The sequence below is a fragment of the Panulirus ornatus genome, chromosome 65 (assembly GCF_036320965.1).
Source record: "Panulirus ornatus isolate Po-2019 chromosome 65, ASM3632096v1, whole genome shotgun sequence".
Classification (NCBI taxonomy): Eukaryota; Metazoa; Arthropoda; class Malacostraca; order Decapoda; family Palinuridae; genus Panulirus; species Panulirus ornatus.
Window position 1 is genome coordinate 1010001 of NC_092288.1, and position 19944 is coordinate 1029944.

Below are 19944 nucleotides of genomic sequence, written 5' to 3' on the forward strand. Positions count from 1 at the left end.
AGAAGCTAGCGACTGAGTTTGGTAAAGTGTGTGAAAGAAGAAAGCTAAGAGTTAATAAGAATAATAGCAAAGTAATTAGGTACAGTAGGGTTGAGGGACAAGTGAATGTGGGTGGGTTGGGCCATTCTTTCATCTGTTTCCTTACGCTACCTCGCTAACGCAGGAGACAGTGACAAAGTATAATGAATAAAAAAAATGGATAGAATGAGTGAGGAAAGGTTGACATAGAGGATATATGTGTCAGAGGTGGAGGGAAAAAGGAGAAGTGGGAGACCAAATTGGAGGTGGAACGATAGTGAAAAAGATTTTGAGTGATCAGGGCCTGAACATGCAGGAGGATGAAAGGCGCACAGAGAAATGAGTGAATCAGAATGATGTGGTATAGTGGGGTCAATGTGCTGTCAATGGACTGAACCAGGGAAAGTGAAACGTCCAAGGTAAACTATGAAAAGGCATGTGGGGCCTGGATGTGGATATGGACCTGTGGTCTCGGTGCATTACACATGACAGCTAGAGAATGACTGTGAGCGAATGTGACCTTTCTTCAACTGTTAACTGGCATTACCTCGCTGATGCAGGAGGTAGTAATGTTGTTTCCTGTGGGGCAGGGTGCCACTAGAAATGGATAAAGGTAAGCAAGGATGAATATATTATTTATTCATTTATTTTGTTTTGTCGTTGTCTCCTGTGTTAGCGAGGTAGTGCAAGGAAACAGACGAAAGAATGGCCCAACCCACTCACATACACATGTATATACATATCCACACACGCAATATATACACACACAGACATATACATATATACACATGCACATAATTCATAGTCTGCCTTTATTCATTCCCATCGCCACCTTGCCACACATGAAAATAACCACCCCCTCTCCCAAATGTGCACGAGTAGCGCTAGGAAAAGACAACAAAGGCCACTTTCGTTCACATTCAGTCTCTAGCTGTCATGTAATAATGCACTGAAACCACAGCTCCCTTTCCACATACAGGCCCCACAGAACTTTCCATGGTTTACCCCAGACGCTTCACATGCCCTGGTTCAATCCATTGACAGCACGTCAACCCTGGTATACCACATCATTCCAATTCACTCTATTTCTTGCACGCCTTTCACCCTCCTGCATGTTCAAAGCCCGATCACTCAAAATCTTTTTCACTCCATCTTTCCACCTCCAATTTGGTCTCCCACTTCTTGTCATTCCCTCCACCTCTGAACACATATATCCTCTTGGTCAATCTTTCCTCACTCATTCTCTCCATGTGACCAAACCATTTCAACACACCCTCTTCTGCTCTCTCAACCACACTCTTTTCATTACCACACATCTCTCTTACCCTATTATTACTTACTCGATCAAACCACCTCACACCACATATTGTCCTCAAACATCTCGTTTCCAGCACATCCACCCTCCTCCACACAACTCTATCCATAGCCGACGCCTCGCAACCATATAACATTGTTGGAACCACTATTCCTTCAAACATACCAATTTTTGCTTTCTGAGATAATTTTCTCGACTTCCACACATCCTTCAACACTCCCAGAACTTTCGCCCCCTCCCCTACCCTATGATTCACTTCCGCTTCCATGGTTCCATCTGCTGCCAAATCCACTCCCAGATATCTAAAACACTTCACTTCCTCCAGTTTTTTCCATTCAAACTTACCTCCCAATTGACTTGTCCCTCAACCCTACTGTACCTAATAACCTTGCTCTCATGAATATGTATGAATATGTACATAAGTATATATGTGTACCTTCACACTCAGTCTCCAGCTGTCGTATGTCATGCACTAAGACCATAGCTCCCTATCCACATCCAGGCCTCACAAAACTTTCCATGGTTTACCCCAGACTTTTCACATGTATATGTACGTGTATGTGCATGTATGTATATATATGTGTGTGTAAATAGGTAGATGGGTCTTTCTTTCTTTCCTGGCACTACCTCGCTAATGTGGGAAACAGTGATTAAGTATAATAAATAAATAAATATGTATATACTTCTTATATTGGGAGGCAAGTTTGAATGGAGAAAAACTGGAGGAAGTAAAGTGTTTTAGATATCTGGGAGTGGATCTGGCAGCGGATGGAACCATGGAAGCGGAAGTGGATCATAGGGTGGGGGAGGGGGCGAAAATTCTGGGAGCCTTGAAGAATGTGTGGAAGTCGAGAACATTATCTCGGAAAGCAAAAATGGGTATGTTTGAAGGAATAGTGGTTCCAACAATGTTGTATGGTTGCGAGGCGTGGGCTATGGATAGAGTTGTGCGCAGGAGGATGGATGTGCTGGAAATGAGATGTTTGAGGACAATGTGTGGTGTGAGGTGGTTTGATCGAGTAAGTAACGTAAGGGTAAGAGAGATGTGTGGAAATAAAAAGAGCGTGGTTGAGAGAGCAGAAGAGGGTGTTTTGAAATGGTTTGGGCACATGGAGAGAATGAGTGAGGAAAGATTGACCAAGAGGATATATGTGTCGGAGGTGGAGGGAACGAGGAGAAGTGGGAGACCAAATTGGAGGTGGAAAGATGGAGTGAAATAGATTTTGTGTGATCGGGGCCTGAACATGCAGGAGGGTGAAAGGAGGGCAAGGAATAGAGTGAATTGGATCGATGTGGTATACCCGGGTTGACGTGCTGTCAGTGGATTGAATCAGGGCATGTGAAGCGTCTGGGGTAAACCATGGAAAGCTGTGTAGGTATGTATATTTGCGTGTGTGGACGTATGTATATACATGTGTATGGGGGTGGGTTGGGCCATTTCTTTCGTCTGTTTCCGTGCGCTACCTCGCAAATGCGGGAGACAGCGACAAAGCAAGAAAAAAAAAAAACTTCTTATGGGCTTATGTATATACATGTGTATGTGGGTGGGTTGGGACATTCTTTCATGCATTTCCTTGCGCTACTTCGCTAACGTGGGAGACAACGACAAAGTATAATAAACAAAATAAAATAACTTCTTATGGGCATGTGCATGAAAAGAGAAGAGAGTGACATGGTTCCGAGTGAAAACTGGTCTGCAGCAGGAATGCATGATGTCACCATGGTTTTTTAATTTGTTTATAGCTGAGATGGTTAGAGAGGTAAATGCAGGAGCCTTGGAGAGAGGGACAGTCTGTAGAGGATGAGAAGGCCTGGGAACTGAGTCAGTTGTTGTTTGCTTTAGATATAGCACTGACAGCTGGTTTGAGTGTGACTGCAGAAAGTGGTTAATGAGTCTGGAAGAGTGTGTGAAAGGAAAAAGTTGAGAGTAAATGTGAATAAAATCAAGGTCATTAAGTTCAGTGATGTTGAGGAACAAGCTAGTAGCTGGAGAGTGATTTTCAATGGAAAAAATTGGAGGAAGTGGAGCGTTTTAGATACCTAGGAGTGGAAAGGGCAGCAAATGGAACCATGGAAGTGGGTCACAAGGCAGGTGAAGGGGTGAAAGTTCTGGGAATACAAAAGAATGTGGAAAGAGAAATTATATGAGAGGGCAAAAATGGGTATGTTTGAAGGTGAGGGCAAAAATGGGTATGTTTGAAGGTATAGTAATCCCAACATATACAGATGCAAGGCATGGCTATAGATAAGGCTGTACAGAGGAGGGTGGGTGTGATGGAAATGAAATGTTTGAGAATATGTGGTGTGAGGTGGTCTGATCAACCAAGTAATGAAAGAATAGGAGAGGTGTGGTCATGAAAAACGTGTTGTTGAGAGAGCTGAAGAATGTGAACTAAAATGGCATGGACATACAGACAAAGTGAAACAGGATAGGTGGAGGGAACAACAAGAATAGGGAGACCAAACTGGAGATGGAAGGATAAAGCGAAAAAGATTTTGAGTGAATGGGGCCTGAACATGCATTTGGATGAACGGCATGCACAGGATAGAGTGAAATGGAACGAAGCGGTATACAGGGGTTGATGTCCTGTAAATGGTCTGAACCATGACATGTGAAGCATCCAGAGTAAACCAAGGAAAAGTCTGTGGGGCCTAGTCATGAATAGAAAGCTGTTTTAGTGAATTATGCATAATAACAAAAAATGGGTATGGTCAGATGCAGCCTTTCTTTGTCTGTTCCTGGCAATATCTCACTAATGCAGAAAACTGCAATCAAGTATAAATTAAAAAAAAAGGACTTTTTTTATGCCTATCAGCTTTCCACACGTTAGTGAGGTTGTGCTGTCAGTATTACTAGTGCACAGGTACAAAACCACTTTAATACAGCTATGGTGTACTTTGGTGCTCAGTATACAGCATTACATCATGCATCTCTGTCTGATATCTTTCTAATAGAGTTATAGTAATAACTCATTCTATAACTTAGAATGCCATTCCAGACAAATCTTTTATGTCTTGAGCTACAGTCACAGACAAAAGTCCTCTTCAAGGGCAGGCATTGACCTTCTCAGTAACATTATGAGTGTCAATATACATTATTCTTTTCTGGATAATAGAAAAAAAAATCAAGAAAATGCGTGATCAAAGACCCACCCTTGGGAACCACTTCATGTAGGAAGACAATAAAGAAAGGTGTGACCAGGTCATTAATTCCTTGCACATAACCTGAGGCTGGATGTCTGATGGCCCAAATGTACAAAATACGTTCAAACATCTCTTGCACAATGGTCTGCTGGAAGAGTGGTACCAGAGGTGACATCCTTGGGATATCTATATGGATCTGAAAGAGGAAGAAGAGAGTATCATTCAATACTATTTCAGTAAATATATGAATTCTGAAAATCCTCATGGTACAAAAAGTGGTCAAATTTTGACAAAAAGAGTAAAATAATTTCAGCAAATAAGAAAGGGCATCCATCTACCAGTGGCTGATCATTAACACATGATAGGGCCCACTGAAAGAAGTGTTAACATAATGATTACATGTTAAAAGCAGATTAGGGACAAGAGGCCAAACAATATGTACAAAAATACTCAGTAACTGTGTTAAACTGTAAAAAAATTCTCTGTAAAGTACCATGGCTAAGTCAGTATATGCCAATATAAGCTGATGAAACTGCATAAATCAACGTTACAAGCTAGTCTTTACTGCTCCTACACGTCATCCAATAAGTTAGCTGGTTCCTTTATTTGGCCTAAACTTGGCTCTTCTGCCTTGTCCTCCAGTGCATGATGTGGGAGGAAGTGGCCAAAGCAGGGTAATTAATCATGTTGGTGCCCTCTGGTTGTGTGTGGGAGACTCATGGATGGAATTTTCTCAAAAGACATGGCATATGACTTCTGGAACTGGTGCCAGGAGGATGAACATCACTGCATCAAAAAAAGATTTCTTTCACTTGGGACCACTTTAACATTTTGTGGTCCATATTGACATTTTCTGTGCATGTAATCCTGTATACCGTGTTAACAATCAATCACTGGATAAAATGTGTTAATGCAAGTCCCTGTTGTACTACTTCCTATTCACTGCATTATCATTATATTTTCTACTCATTCTCTCAGTCCCATTCCAAAATAAAGTTCTCTCTCAATCATAACCAACTCACTTCCAGTGACTCTGATCCAATTTTCACTTTTTTGAACACCTTCATATTACCCAGCTTATTCTCTTTCCATCTTCAAGCAACTAACTAAATGTACCAGCATTCCTTCACAATTACATGTCTTAGTTGCCATCTATCTCAAAAAACTTTACAATAATACTAACTATACAACCTCACCTGCCTAAATGTATCCTGATATATATCTTCATGACGAGTATCATAATACTGCTTCACAAAACTCCAATACTCTTCCTGTTTCCGTTTAAGGGTATCTTCTCGGCGTTCTGCATTGGCAGGAAGATATCCCTACAAAATGAAAGAAAGGAAGTATCAAAAATGATGGCTTATTTCTTTACTGTATTGACTTGTCAGTTCAGTGTATCAGCAGGTGCTTACTGACAGCTACCAGTCATATCATAACACAAACTGGATCACCTTTTGTTAGTTTAAAATAGAAAATAATTCAATACATAAAGAACACATCTAGAGGAACCAAGTGTGCCAGTGCTTGGACAAACTGCACATAGATCTAGCTCAATGTGTTGGAATGGGCATCCAAATAATTAACACAGTAAACAATTTAGGAGAACAAATTCTACCTATGTATCTGCTGCATGTTGTAGAAGGCTACTGAAATGGGTGGAAGCAGGGACTGGAAACCTTCCCTTTCTTGTACATCAGTTGCTAAAAGATGGTACAGAAGTAGTTTAGGCTGGGGTGACTAAATGAGTGTGATGTAACCAAGTTGAAAAGAAAGGAGACAGGTAGTATGTTTGAGGAAAAAACTGGATGTTCTGGCTCTAAATGAAGAATGGTTTGGAAATGTCTAAAGAGTAAAGTTAGGAGTTGGTGAGAGGGCAAGAACAAAGGAAGGAGTAACACTCTCCTGAAGTAGTTTTGGAAGTATGTGAAAGTGTCAGGAAGTGAATTCTAACCAAATGTGGGTAAAAATGAAAGTGGATGGTGAGAGATGGGAGACTATTAGAGTTCATGCACCTACTCATGAGAAGAAAAATCATGAGAGGTAAGTGTTTTGGGACCAGCTGATTGAGCGTGTCAGCAAGCAGTTTTGATGCACGAAACAGGATATTAGTGATGGGTTGTCTGAATGCAAAGGTGAGTATTGTGGCAGTTGAGGGTATAAATGGGGGAAATGGAATATTCAGTATCATGAATGGAAAAGGTGAACACCTGTGGAGATGTGTGCTGAACACCTGATTTAAATAGAAAGACATACACAAGAATACATAAGCTAGTAGGAGACAAGTAGGAGAGATGGTCAGAGGGCATTATTGTGTTATATCTTAAATGACAAGTGTCCAAGACAGACTTTAGGATGTAAGTATGCTGAGATGGGCAGCTGGTGGGATGTCTAATCACTATCTTGTGGAGGCAAATGAGAAGACGTAGAGGTTTTCAAAAAGAGGAAACAATATCAGAGATAAGAGAATGGTATCAGTAAGTGAGCTTTGGGAAAAAAAAAACATAAGAAGAAATACCAGGAGAATTAAGTGTAGAACAGCAAAAGATGAGAGTGAATGAAGCAAAGAGAGTGTGTGAGGAATAGGTGTTTAGAGAAGCAGCACTAGCATATGTGAGAGATGCACATGTCATGCAAAGGGGAGATGGGTTGATTAGAAAGGGTAGTGAGTAAAGAAATGAAAAAGTATAGTTGCAGTTGAAAGAGAATAGAGAGGCATTTGGGTAGCATTTACATGAAAAGAGTGCAAAAGATTGGAAATGTATAAGAGAAAGCAGCAGAAGCTAAAGACAAAGGTGTTGGAGTTGAAAAAGAGGGAAAATGAGCATTGTGGTGAGCAAGTATCAGTAAGCTTTAAGGAGACAAAGAAAAGGTTAATAATGTGCAAAAAAAGAGAACAAGTAGGAACTTCAGTGAAAGGGGCAAAAGGTTAAGTTGTAACAGGTAATGATGAGGAGAGGAGACGGAGTATTTTGAAGAATTTGAATGTGCTTGATGATAGGGTGGCAGGTATAAGGTGTGTGGGTCTGGGTGGTATGCAAAGTGAGAAAGTTATGGAGTGTGGTTTGGGGAGAAGAGTAGAGGTGAAGAAAGCCTTACATAAGATGAAATGTGGCAAGGCAGTTGAAATGGATGGCACTGCAGATGAATTTATTAAGAATGAGGGTGAGGATTGGCAGAATGTATGTATACAGCCATTTTGTAAAGGCAAAGGGGATAAAGGCGAGTGTTCAAACTACATAGGTATAAGTTTGTTGAGTGTACCTGGTAAGGTGTAAGGGAGGTTACTGACTGAAAGGGTGAAGGCATGTACAGAGCATCAGACTGGGGAGCAGTGTTGTTTCAGAAGTGGTGGACGATGTGTGAATTAAGTGTTTGCTTAAAAGAACATAAATGAGAAATACTTATAGAAACAGATGGCTGTATATGCAGCATTTACTGTTTTGGAGTAAGCATTTAGCAGGGTTGATAAAGATGCCTATGAAAGGTCTTAAGAACATTTGGTGTAGGAGGAAAGCTGATAGAAGCAGTGGGAAGTTTTCATCATGGGTGTAAGGCATGTGTACAAGTAGGATGAGAAGATAGTAAACTGTTCAAAGTGAAGGGTGGTCAGCAGCAGGGGTGAAAGATGTCACCATGAAGGTTAAATCTGCTTATGGATGGGGTGGTGAGGGAGGTAAATGTGGGAGTCTTGGAGAGAATGGCAAGTATGGAGTCGGTGGGGAATGAGAGGGCCTGGGAAGTGAGTCAGTTGCTGTGTGTTGATGATACATCACTGGTGACAGATTCAAGTAAGAAAATGCAGAACCTGGTTTCTAAGCCCAGAAGTGTGTGTGAAAGGAGGAAGTCAAGAGTAAATCAGAATAAAGGCAAAAATATTAGGTTTAGCAAGGCTGAGGGGCAGGTTAGTTGGGATGTGAGTTTGAATGGAGAAAAACTGAAAGTGAAGAGTTTTATATACCTGGGAGTGGACAACATAGTGAATGGAACCATGGCAATGAAAGTGAGTCATAGGGTGGGTGAAGGGTTAAAGGTTCTGGGATAGATGATGAATGTGTGGAGAGAACATTATCTGGGAGGGTAAGAATGGGTATTTTTGAAGGTATAACAGTCCCAACAATAATACATGGATGAGAGACATGGGCTACTGATAAGGCAGAGAGAAGGAGGGGTGAATATGCTGGAAATGAAATGTTTTAGGACAATATGTGGTGTGAGGTGGTTTGACTGAATGAGTAATGAAAGAGTAAGAGAGAGGTGTGGTAATAAAAAGAGTTGGTTGAGAGAGCTGAAGAGGGTGTGCTGAAAGGATTTGGACATATGGAGAGAATGAATGAGGGGTTTTAAAAAGACACATGAGTAGAAATTGGATTTGGGAGGCATTTAAGAACCAGATTCCATCTAACCCACTAAAATAACCTGCCCAAGTCTGAGTTTATTGAGAAAGTTGCACTGAGTGAGATGCAGATCATATGAGAGAGGATGGAGCAGATCTGAAGGAAGTAGAGGAATGCAATGTTGAGTCCTCAACATATAAGTGCATTCTGTTATATGCTAAAGAAAGGAAAGGAGGGAGAGTGTAGGAGCCAACACAAAACTTTGAGGGTAACTTCTGTTGATGAGGAAAATGAGAAAGGTAGATCTACCAACAACTACAGAGACAGATCAGCAAGAAAGGAAACTAAATATAAAAGAGAAAAGAGATGGAGGGCAAAAGAGGGGTGTTGGGAAACAAGACTAATTAGAATGATTTATAACTCAACCTGGTGATTCATTATAAATGAAAGCTACAGACTCTTTGGCTTATGCTGTACCAGTGCTGCGCATATGACATACTCTATGCGTACTTTCAGCCATATCAATTGAGTTGTGTGGTAGTTTTATATATGTTTAGTCACAACAAAGATATTACTAAAGGTCTCATATCATTAATACCTATTATCCTGTAAGAATTACACAGCAACATAATCTATTGTGAGACATGAGGGTGCAAGTGTCCTTGAAATCTATACATGGAAATAATCAGGGGGCTACCAATTCAAGCATTAATGGCAGTTTATTTTACTTCAAGGCACAGGTGGCCAATTCTAGAATTGGTTCTTGTATGAGGTCAACAGCTCCCAGCTAGAAGCTCTCATGAAAGGTCAAATGCCATTTGTCGAGTAATCATTCACTATAATTTTTCTGATTATCAACAAAACCTGCATACATTTTCAAAATGACTTTTTGGTTCATAATTGTTCATTGTTTCTGCAATACTAAGATAATGCCACAAACAGACAAAGAAAGGCCTAATTTTTTCACATACATTCTCTAGCATTCATGTGCACACCACCAAAACCATATCCCCCTAATCAGAACCAGGCCCCACACAACTTTCTGTGGTTTCCCTCAGCTGTTTCACATGCCCTGGTTCAGTCCACCAACAGCACTTTGCCCCATGTATACCTCACTGCTCCAATTCATTCTATCCAATGCATGCCTTTAATCCTCCTGCATGTTCATGCCTCAGGCACTCAAAATATATGTCAAGATTTTTCATACTCATTCACCATTTTCTGCGTTAGTGAAGAAGCAACAGGAACACACAAAGAAAGATGTGTAATACAGCAAAACCACAGCTCTCTATCCATAAGCACCACAGACCTTTCAAAGGTCCATCTCGAATGCTTCACATGCCCTGGTTCAGTCCATTGACAGGACATCGACCCCAGTATATCACATTGTACCAATTCATTTCATCCCATGCATGCCAATCATCCTCCTGCATGTTCAGGCCCCCAATTGCTCAAAACCTTTTTCACTTAATCCTTCCATCTCCAATTTGGCTTCCCCACTCCCTTGTTCCCTTCACTTCTGATACATAAATCCTTTTTGTCAACCTTTCCTACTCATTCTCTCCATGTGTCCTAACCAATTTAGTACCACCTCTTTTGCTTTATCAACCAAACACCTTTTGTTAACACACCTCTGTCTTACCATTTCATTACTTATTCAAACAAACCACCTCACCCCACATATTGTCCTCAAACACTGCACCTCCTACACAAAGCCTTATATATAGCTCATGCCTTGCATCTATACAATATTGTTGGGATTACTATACCCTCAAACATACCTATTTTTGCCCTCTCTTTCCACACATTCTTCAGCGCTACCATATCCTTTATCCCCTAACCCACTCTGGGACTCACATCCACTTCCATTGATCCATTCACTGCCATGTCCACTCCTAGGTATATAAAACACTTCATTTCATCCAAGTTTTCTCCAATCAAACTTACATCCCCAACTAACTTGTCCCTCATCCCTGCTCAATTTAAGAACCTTGCTTTTATTCACATTTACACTCAGCTTCCCCCTTTCACACAATTTTCACAGCCATGTCCACTCCTAGGCATATAAAACACTTCATTTCATCCAAGTTTTCTCCAATCAAACTTACATCCCCAACTAACTTGTCCCTCATCCCTGCTCAATTTAAGAAACCTTGCTTTTATTCACATTTACACTCAGCTTCCTCCTTTCACACAAATTTCAAAACTCAATTACCATCTTCTACAGTTTCTCACTTGAATCTGTCACCAATGCTGTATCACCAGCACACAACAACCAACTCACTTTCCAGACCCTCTCATCCCAAACACTTTGCATACTTGCCCCTTTGTAAAAGACTTGGATTTACCTCCCTCACTACCCCATCCATAAACAAAATGAAAAACCATGGTGATATCAAACACCCCTGCTACAGACCAACCTTCACTTAGATGCATTAACACCCCTCTCTTCCTACTTGTATACATGCCTTACATCCTCAATAAAAACTTCCTACTACTTCTAACTGCTTTTCTCCTATGCCATATTTTCTTACATTGTGGGAGAGAGCAGAAAAAGAGAGAAAAGTGCAAATAACCTGATAAAATCCCTAAACATACTTACATTACGCCATATTTTCTAACATTGTGGGAGAGAACAGAAAAAGAGAAAAGTGCAAATAACCCGATGAAATCCCTAAACATACTTACATTGAGAAGTCTCCACGTGACAGCTCGGACAGGAGGTGGGATTCCAGACCATGAGAGTTTACGAAGCTCAGGCAAATTTGTGTTGTTGCTTAAGATAAGTTCTAAGAACTTTTCTTGTTTTACCATATCTCTCTCACTACCTGTAAACAAACATAAAATATGAAAATATACAAGACTGCTCCATGTCACACATATCAGAACTCAATACAACACTCAAAAAAATGGGAAACAATCATAATCTAATATCAGATGATTAAGATATGCTATATTTTATCACAAGCAAACTATTCTATGGTGACCTTGTTCTAATAACATAAAACCACCTGTTGCCATAAAGGGTGGTCCAAAGAAATCTTACTTGAATATTCAACATGTATTACAAAACAGCAGTGTGAAGAAAAAGAAAAAATGCTTGAGAAAGATCCACAAAAAAAAAAATGAGATGGAAGGACTAGAAGGGGGTACAGCTTAGTATGGAGGAATTTTAGATTACACTGATCTTAACGTAAGTTTCTGCATATGCCACCTTGACATAAGCGTGGGAAATGAAAAGGTGGAAGTGGATAAAGTGAGTACTGAGAGAGATACACATGCCCACCAAAGGAGAGATATAGAGATAAGCAGACACAGATTACGATAGATAAATGGGTATTAAAAGAAAGACAGATGTAGGAAAATTAATTCAAACTGTATACATCATATGGAAGTCAGTAGTCCATCTGTTTATCTTTACTATATGAAATTTTCCATAGAAGTGAGATGGCTCATGAAAGTCTTTTCTAAGTAACCTGTTCACTGCATCTTCATGTATCCTGGAAAGAACAACAAATAGAAGTGCTTCAAAAATGTCAAAAATGTCTTCTCTCACACTAAGAAACACAATCATGACTAAAAAGAATGATGATTCCCAGGAGATAAGCAACCTGAAGAGATTGATAAGCAGAAAAAGGAAGCAGGAACAGAAAAAGTAATGGTCATTAATATAATCAATAAACATTCTTAAAACAACTACATTCTGACCATGTGCTGCAGATCACTAAAGGAAGATGCAGGATGAACATAGCTATCAAAGTTAAATAGCCAAAGAAACACACAGTAAAAATAGATTTTCTTTCTTTTAACAAAGTAAGAATAGTATGAAAATATGTTTGATTGAGTTCAAGTCAGTGCAAGACTGACAGTTGCAAAGTTCAAGTGTAAAAAGTAAAAAGATGTCTTTAGGCTTACATATGCAGCAGTAATGAAAAAAAAGGAGCTACGAAGGCCTTTTGGATAGTCCTTAATTATAAGGAATAATATATATTCTCTCACATACCCTCGGCAACCACATATGAAGAAAAGATGAGAACTAACAAATCTCATCCTGCTCACCCCTAATAATAATCAATATGAGTCACTTTTTCCACTTATGTCTGACTAATACGCTTTCTGACGTTGAAGTCTCATTCATGGTCCTCCAAGACCTTTTACATTTCTTATGAGGATCCCAATGTCTTTGCCTCATTTGGTACTTGGCTTCATAAATCCACTTATATAAAATCCTAAGAACCCTCTGTATTTCTAAGGTATCCCTAATTCTTCCACTTACGAGTGGAAGAAGACTTAGCAGGAAACAAGTCTTAAGTAACCAGTTCTAAAATGGGGTCAAAAAAGTTTCAAAAAATGAGATAAAACTTCCTCAACATCTAAAATGCTTCTTTGAAAAGATGAAAACCTGTGAGCATACATTTTCTAATTGAGCTTCTAATTCCCAAGAGAGAAACAACATTAAACAAGATTGTTTTGGCAGTCTTTTGTAATGAAAGGAGTCCAGAAAATAAGATTAGAGTGGTCTCATATTTTGACAAAAAAAAAAATCAAAAAGCAGTAATGGTGTTGTAAATAACATACACTGCCTTCTCTTCCAACACAGCTGTAAGTCATTAAGAAATAAGGTGTAAAACAATATTTGATGTACTGGAATACTCATATGAAATCAGATGAACAAAATCTACGATATTAAATGGTCCATGTATCACAATCTAATTCCAATCTGTAAAATAAATAACCAGTAACTCAGCTTCTCGAGTGCTGCAAGAGTCTCAAAAGGACGGAAGGGAATCCTCGGGGTAGGGAGTAAGAAAATATGTTTGTAAAGTGAGTTGTTACCAGACCCTGCCTGCTTGAGATTAAACTGCCAGTGAAAAGTCATCTTTGGCAAATCTGTATCTTTGGTAGTGCAGTCTCATCAAAGACCTCCCTCCAGAGATGCTGGTATTTCCCTGTTACTGGAGATAGTGCAGCCTTTGGCTACAGGAGACTTTAAAAAATGTCCTGGGTATCATGAGGACTCTTTCATAAACTTTGATAATACACTAATTATCAATACAATAATGTGATGAGGTGAAAAGTGGTGAAAGTCTTGCATCAGATGAAATGTGACAAGAAGGCTGGAGTGGATGGTTTTACGGTTAAATTTCTTAAGAAAGGAGGTAATTGTATTGTTGACTACTGACTATATATCTAGAACTTTTAACGACTGTATGGGTCAAGGTGATGTGCCTGAGGATCAATGAACTGCCAATACAATGCTACAGTAGAAAGGTAAGGGATGGACAGATGTCAATGTTAAAATCATGGAAGTGTAAGTATGATGAATGTATCTGTAAGCTGTATGAAAGAGTAGTAACTGAGAGGTTGGCAGCATACATAAACTATCAGAATGAGGAAGAACAATGTAGTTTCAGGAGTGGCAAAGGTTGTGTGGATCAAGTGTTTGAAATATGTGTGAGAAAGACTATGAGAACTTAAGAAATTGTATGTGGTATTTATGGATCTTGAGAAAGGGAAAACTAAAATGGGTATGTCTGAAGGAATAGTGGTTCCAACAATGTTATATGGTTGCGAGGCGTGGGCTGTAGATAGAGTTGTGCGGAGGAGGGTGGATGTACTGGAAATGAGATGATTGAGGACAATATGTGGAGTGAGGTGGTTTGATCATGTAAGTAATGAAAGGGTAAGAGAGATGTGTGGTAATAAAAAGTGTGGTTGAAAGAGCAGAAGAGGGTTTTGAAATGGTTTGGTCACATGAAGAGAATGAGTGAGGAAAGATTAACAAAGAGGATATATGTGTCAGAAGTGGAGGGAACGAGGAGAAGTGGAGGGAATGAGGAGAAGTGGAGGGAATGAGGAGAAGTGGGAGACCAAAGTGGAGGAGGAAATATGAAGTGAAAAAGATTTTGAGCGATTGGGGCCTGAACATGCAGGAGGGTGAAAGGCGTGCAAGGAATAGAGAGAATTGGAACGATGTGGTACACTGGGGCGGACATGCTGTCAATGGATTGAATCAGGGCATGTGAAGTGTCTGGGGTAAACCATGGAAAGTTTTGTGGGGTCTTAATGTGGAAAGGAAGCTGTGGTTTCGATGCATTATAAATGGCAGCTAGAGACTGAGTGTGAATGTATGTGGCCTTTGTTGTCTTTTCCTTGCGCTACCTCACGCGCATGCGGGGGAAGGGGGGTCATTGCACATGTGGCAGGGTGGCGACAGGAATGAATGAAGCCAGCAAGTATGAATCATGTAGTGCAGGGAAACAGACAAAAGAATAGCCCAACCCACCCACATACACATGCATATACATAAAAGCCAACACACGCACATAAACATACCTATACATTCCAACATATACATATATATACATACACAGACATGTACATATACAGACATGTATATAATTCATACTTACTGCCTTTACTCATCCCCATCGCCACCCCGCCACACATGAAATGACAATCCCCTCCACCTGCATGCATGTGGGGTAGCTCTAGGAAAAGACAACAAAGGCCACATTCATTCACACTCAGTCTCTAGCTGTCACGTAAACTGCACCGAAACCACAGCTCCCTTTCCACACTCGTACATATCCCTCACATCCTCGATAAAAACTTTTCACTGCTTCTACCAACTTACCTCCCACACCATATACTCTTAATACCTTCCACAGAGCATCTCTATCAACTCTATCATATGCCTTCTCCAGGTCCATAAATGGTACATACAAATCCATCTGTTCTTCTAAGTATTTCTCACATACATTCTTCAAAGCAAACACCTGGTCCACACATTCAATACCTTTTCTGAAACCATACTGCTTCTCCCCAATCTGATGCTCTGTACATGCCTTGACCCTCTCGATCAATATCCTCAGGCACTTCACCATGAACCATACATACATTGAATATCCTCATCAACTGGTCAACAATACAATCATCTCCTTTTTTAATAAATTCCACTGCAATACCATCCAAACCCGCTGCCTTGCCGGCTTTCATCTTCCGCAAAGCTTTCACTACCTCTTCTCTGTTTACCAAATCATTCTCCCTAACCCTCTCACTTCGCACACCACCTCGGTCACTTCACACACACCATCTCGGCCAAAACACCCTATATCTGCCACTCTATCATCAAACAAATTCAATAAATCTTCAAAATACTCACTCCATCTCCTTCTCACTTCACTACTACTTGTTATTACCTCCCCATTTTCCCCCTTCACCGATGTTCCCATTTGTTCCCTTGTCTTACGCACTTTATTTACCTCCTTCCAAAACATTTTTATTCTCCCTAAAATTTAATGATACTCTCTCACCCCAACTCTCATTTGCCCTCTTTTTCACCTCTTGCACCTTTCTCTTGACCTCTTACCTCTTTCTTTTATACATCTTCCAGTCATTTGCATTATTTCCCTGCAAAACTTGTCCAAAAGCCTCTCTCTTCTCTTTCACCTACAATTACTTCTTCATCCCACCACTCACTACCCTTTCTAATCTTCCTACCTCCCACCTTTCTCATGCCACAGGCATCTTTTGCACAAGCCATCACTGCTTCCCTAAATACATCCCATTCCTCCCCCACTCCCCTTATGTCATTTGCTCTCACTTTTTTCCATTCTGCACTCAATCTCTCCTGGTACTTCCTCACACAAGTCTCCTTTCCAAGCTCACTTACTCTCACCACTCTCTTCATTCCAACATTCTCTCTTCTTTTCTGAAAACTTCTACATATCTTCACCTTTGCCTCCACAAGATAGTGATCAGACATCCCTCCAGTTGCCCCTCTCAGCACATTAACATCTAAAAGTAATCCAACAATGCTCTCTGGCCATCTTGCCTACTTACATACATACACTTATGTATATCTCTCTTTTTAAACCAGGTATTCCCAATCACCAGTCCTTTTTCAGCACACAAATCTACAAGCTCTTTACCATTTCCATTTCCAACACAGAGCACCAAATGTACGCCAATTATACCCTCAACCGCCACATTATCCACCTTTGCATTCAAATCACCAATCACTATAACCCAGTCTCATGCATCAAAGCTGCTGACACACTCACTCAGCTATTCCCAAAACACATGCCTTTCATGATCTTCCTTCTCATTACCAGGTGCACAGGTACCAATAATCACCCATCTCTCTCCATCCACTTTCATTTTTACCCATGTCAATCTAGAGCTTACTTTCTTACACTCTATCACATACCCTCACAACTCCTGTTTCACGAGCAGTGCTACTCCTTCTTTTGCTCCTGTCCTCTCACCAACCCCTGACTTTACTCCCAAGACAATCCCAAACCACTCTTCCCCTTTACCCTTGCACTTCATTTCACTCAGATTCAAAACATCCAGGTTCTTTTCCTCAAACATAATACCTATCTCTCCTTTTTTCTCATCTTTGTTACATCCACACACATTTAGACACCGATTTTCCGGTAACTGATGGTTCGGCACCTCCTTCAGTCTAGACAAAATCACGTGAGGGAACCTAAAATTACCGCGGCCACTAGACTAGTTTACTGGATGGCCACAGATGGTGTTGCGTGTAGGGTGTGCTTATTTACATTCTTCCACTGCACTTGTTGGTGATACCGCAATTCTGTGAGATTCTTAGCTTATTTTGCTTAAATTTAACCCTAGCTATGGCTTCTAAGACATATGAGAGTCTCAGTCGTGGTGTCAAACGTAAACACCAGTCCATATCTATCCAAGATAAAGTGGAACTGTTGAAAAAATGGACCATGGTGTTTCGGTGCATAAGCTCTATGACATCTACAGTATTGATTCATCAACTGTTTATGATATAAAGAAGTGAAGGGAGAAAATATTGAAATTCTATGCAGACAGCAATTCCAAGAAGCAAATGACAATTAAAAAAACTATGAAAAATGGTAAGAGTACTGAGTACAATCAAGTGATGATGCAATGGTTTCAACAGTGTTGGAGTGAAGGAGTGGACTTGTCAGGTAGCATGATAATGGACCAGGCTAAGTTGTTCCATAAAGAACTTAAATTACACGAGCATGACTATAGTGAAGGATGGCTTCAAAGATTCAAGAAACATCATGGAATTTCCATGAATAAAGTGTGCAAAGAAAAGCGGTCTGCCAATCACGAAGGAGCTGCTGAGTATGTGGACGAATTTGCGAAACTCGTAGCTGACGAGCACCTCAGTCCTGAGCAGGTGTATAATGTATTTCATTAATTTATTTGATTTACATTTAATATTCATTCAATTTAAATTTCAAGCAGTCCAAAGTATACTTTAGACACATGGGAGATGTATAATCACTAGGTTAAAAGTGTGTTAATAAATTATTATTATGTGACTGCGGTTGGTCTGGCAAAATGATTAATTCGGCAAGGCATTGGAACCAAAAGTGCCAGAAAATCAGTGGTGTACCTGTACATATATTTTCTTTCATACATATTCGCCATTTCCCACATTAGTGAGGTAGCATTAAGAACAGAGAACTGAGCCTTAGAGGGAATATCTTCACTTGGCTCCCTACTCTGTTCCTTCTTTTGGAAAATTAAAGACGAGAGGGGAGGATTTCCAGTCCCCCACTCCCTCTCCTTTTAGTCAACTTCTATGACACACAGGGAAAATATGGTAAGTATTCTTTCTCCCCTATATATATATATATAATGTGTCTGATGACAGAGTGGCAGATATAGGGTGTTTTGGTCGAGGTGGTGTGCAAAGTGAGAGGGTTAGGGAAAATGATTTGGTAAACAGAGAAGAGGTAGTAAAAGCTTTGCGGAAGATGAAAGCCGGCAAGGCAGCAGGTTTGGATGGTATTGCAGTGGAATTTATTAAAAAAGGGGGTGACTGTATTGTTGACTGGTTGGTAAGGTTATTTAATGTATGTATGACTCATGGTGAGGTGCCTGAGGATTGGCGGAATGCGTGCATAGTGCCATTGTACAAAGGCAAAGGGGATAAGAGTGAGTGCTCAAATTACAGAGGTATAAGTTTGTTGAGTATTCCTGGTAAATTATATGGGAGGGTATTGATTGAGAGGGTGAAGGCATGTACAGAGCATCAGATTGGGGAAGAGCAGTGCGGTTTCAGAAGTGGTAGAGGATGTGTGGATCAGGTGTTTGCTTTGAAGAATGTATGTGAGAAATACTTAGAAAAGCAAATGGATTTGTATGTAGCATTTATGGATCTGGAGAAGGCATATGATAGAGTTGATAGAGATGCTCTGTGGAAGGTATTAAGAATATATGGTGTGGGAGGCAAGTTGTTAGAAGCAGTGAAAAGTTTTTATCGAGGATGTAAGGCATGTGTACGTGTAGGAAGAGAGGAAAGTGATTGGTTCTCAGTGAATGTAGGTTTGCGGCAGGGGTGTGTGATGTCTCCATGGTTGTTTAATTTGTTTATGGATGGGGTTGTTAGGGAGGTAAATGCAAGAGTCCTGGAAAGAGGGGCAAGTATGAAGTCTGTTGGGGATGAGAGAGCTTGGGAAGTGAGTCAGTTGTTGTTCGCTGATGATACAGCGCTGGTGGCTGATTCATGTGAGAAACTGCAGAAGCTGGTGACTGAGTTTGGTAAAGTGTGTGGAAGAAGAAAGTTAAGAGTAAATGTGAATAAGAGCAAGGTTATTAGGTACAGTAGGGTTGAGGGTCAAGTCAATTGGGAGGTGAGTTTGAATGGAGAAAAACTGGAGGAAGTGAAGTGTTTTAGATATCTGGGAGTGGATCTGTCAGCGGATGGAACCATGGAAGCGGAAGTGGATCATAGGGTGGGGGAGGGGGCGAAAATTTTGGGAGCCTTGAAAAATGTGTGGAAGTCGAGAACATTATCTCGGAAAGCAAAAATGGGTATGTTTGAAGGAATAGTGGTTCCAACAATGTTGTATGGTTGCGAGGCGTGGGCTATGGATAGAGTTGTGCGCAGGAGGATGGATGTGCTGGAAATGAGATGTTTGAGGACAATGTGTGGTGTGAGGTGGTTTGATCGAGTAAGTAACGTAAGGGTAAGAGAGATGTGTGGAAATAAAAAGAGCGTGGTTGAGAGAGCAGAAGAGGGTGTTTTGAAATGGTTTGGGCACATGGAGAGAATGAGTGAGGAAAGATTGACCAAGAGGATATATGTGTCGGAGGTGGAGGGAACGAGGA

At 40.4% G+C, this 19944-nt stretch overlaps 1 protein-coding gene across 2 annotated transcripts in view; it reads right to left on the reverse strand.

The window, feature by feature from the left end:
- The window catches only part of Tbc1d22 (TBC1 domain family member 22), a 78358-nt gene that overhangs the window by 28658 nt on the left and 29756 nt on the right, over positions 1-19944 (reverse strand). For both annotated transcript variants that reach the window (XM_071657909.1, XM_071657910.1), the window contains 3 exons: positions 11503-11642; positions 5674-5802; positions 4487-4673 (listed from right to left, as the gene is read on the reverse strand). In XM_071657909.1, coding sequence (XP_071514010.1) covers positions 4487-4673; positions 5674-5802; positions 11503-11642 — 456 coding nt within the window. The remainder of the gene's footprint in view (positions 1-4486; positions 4674-5673; positions 5803-11502; positions 11643-19944) is intronic.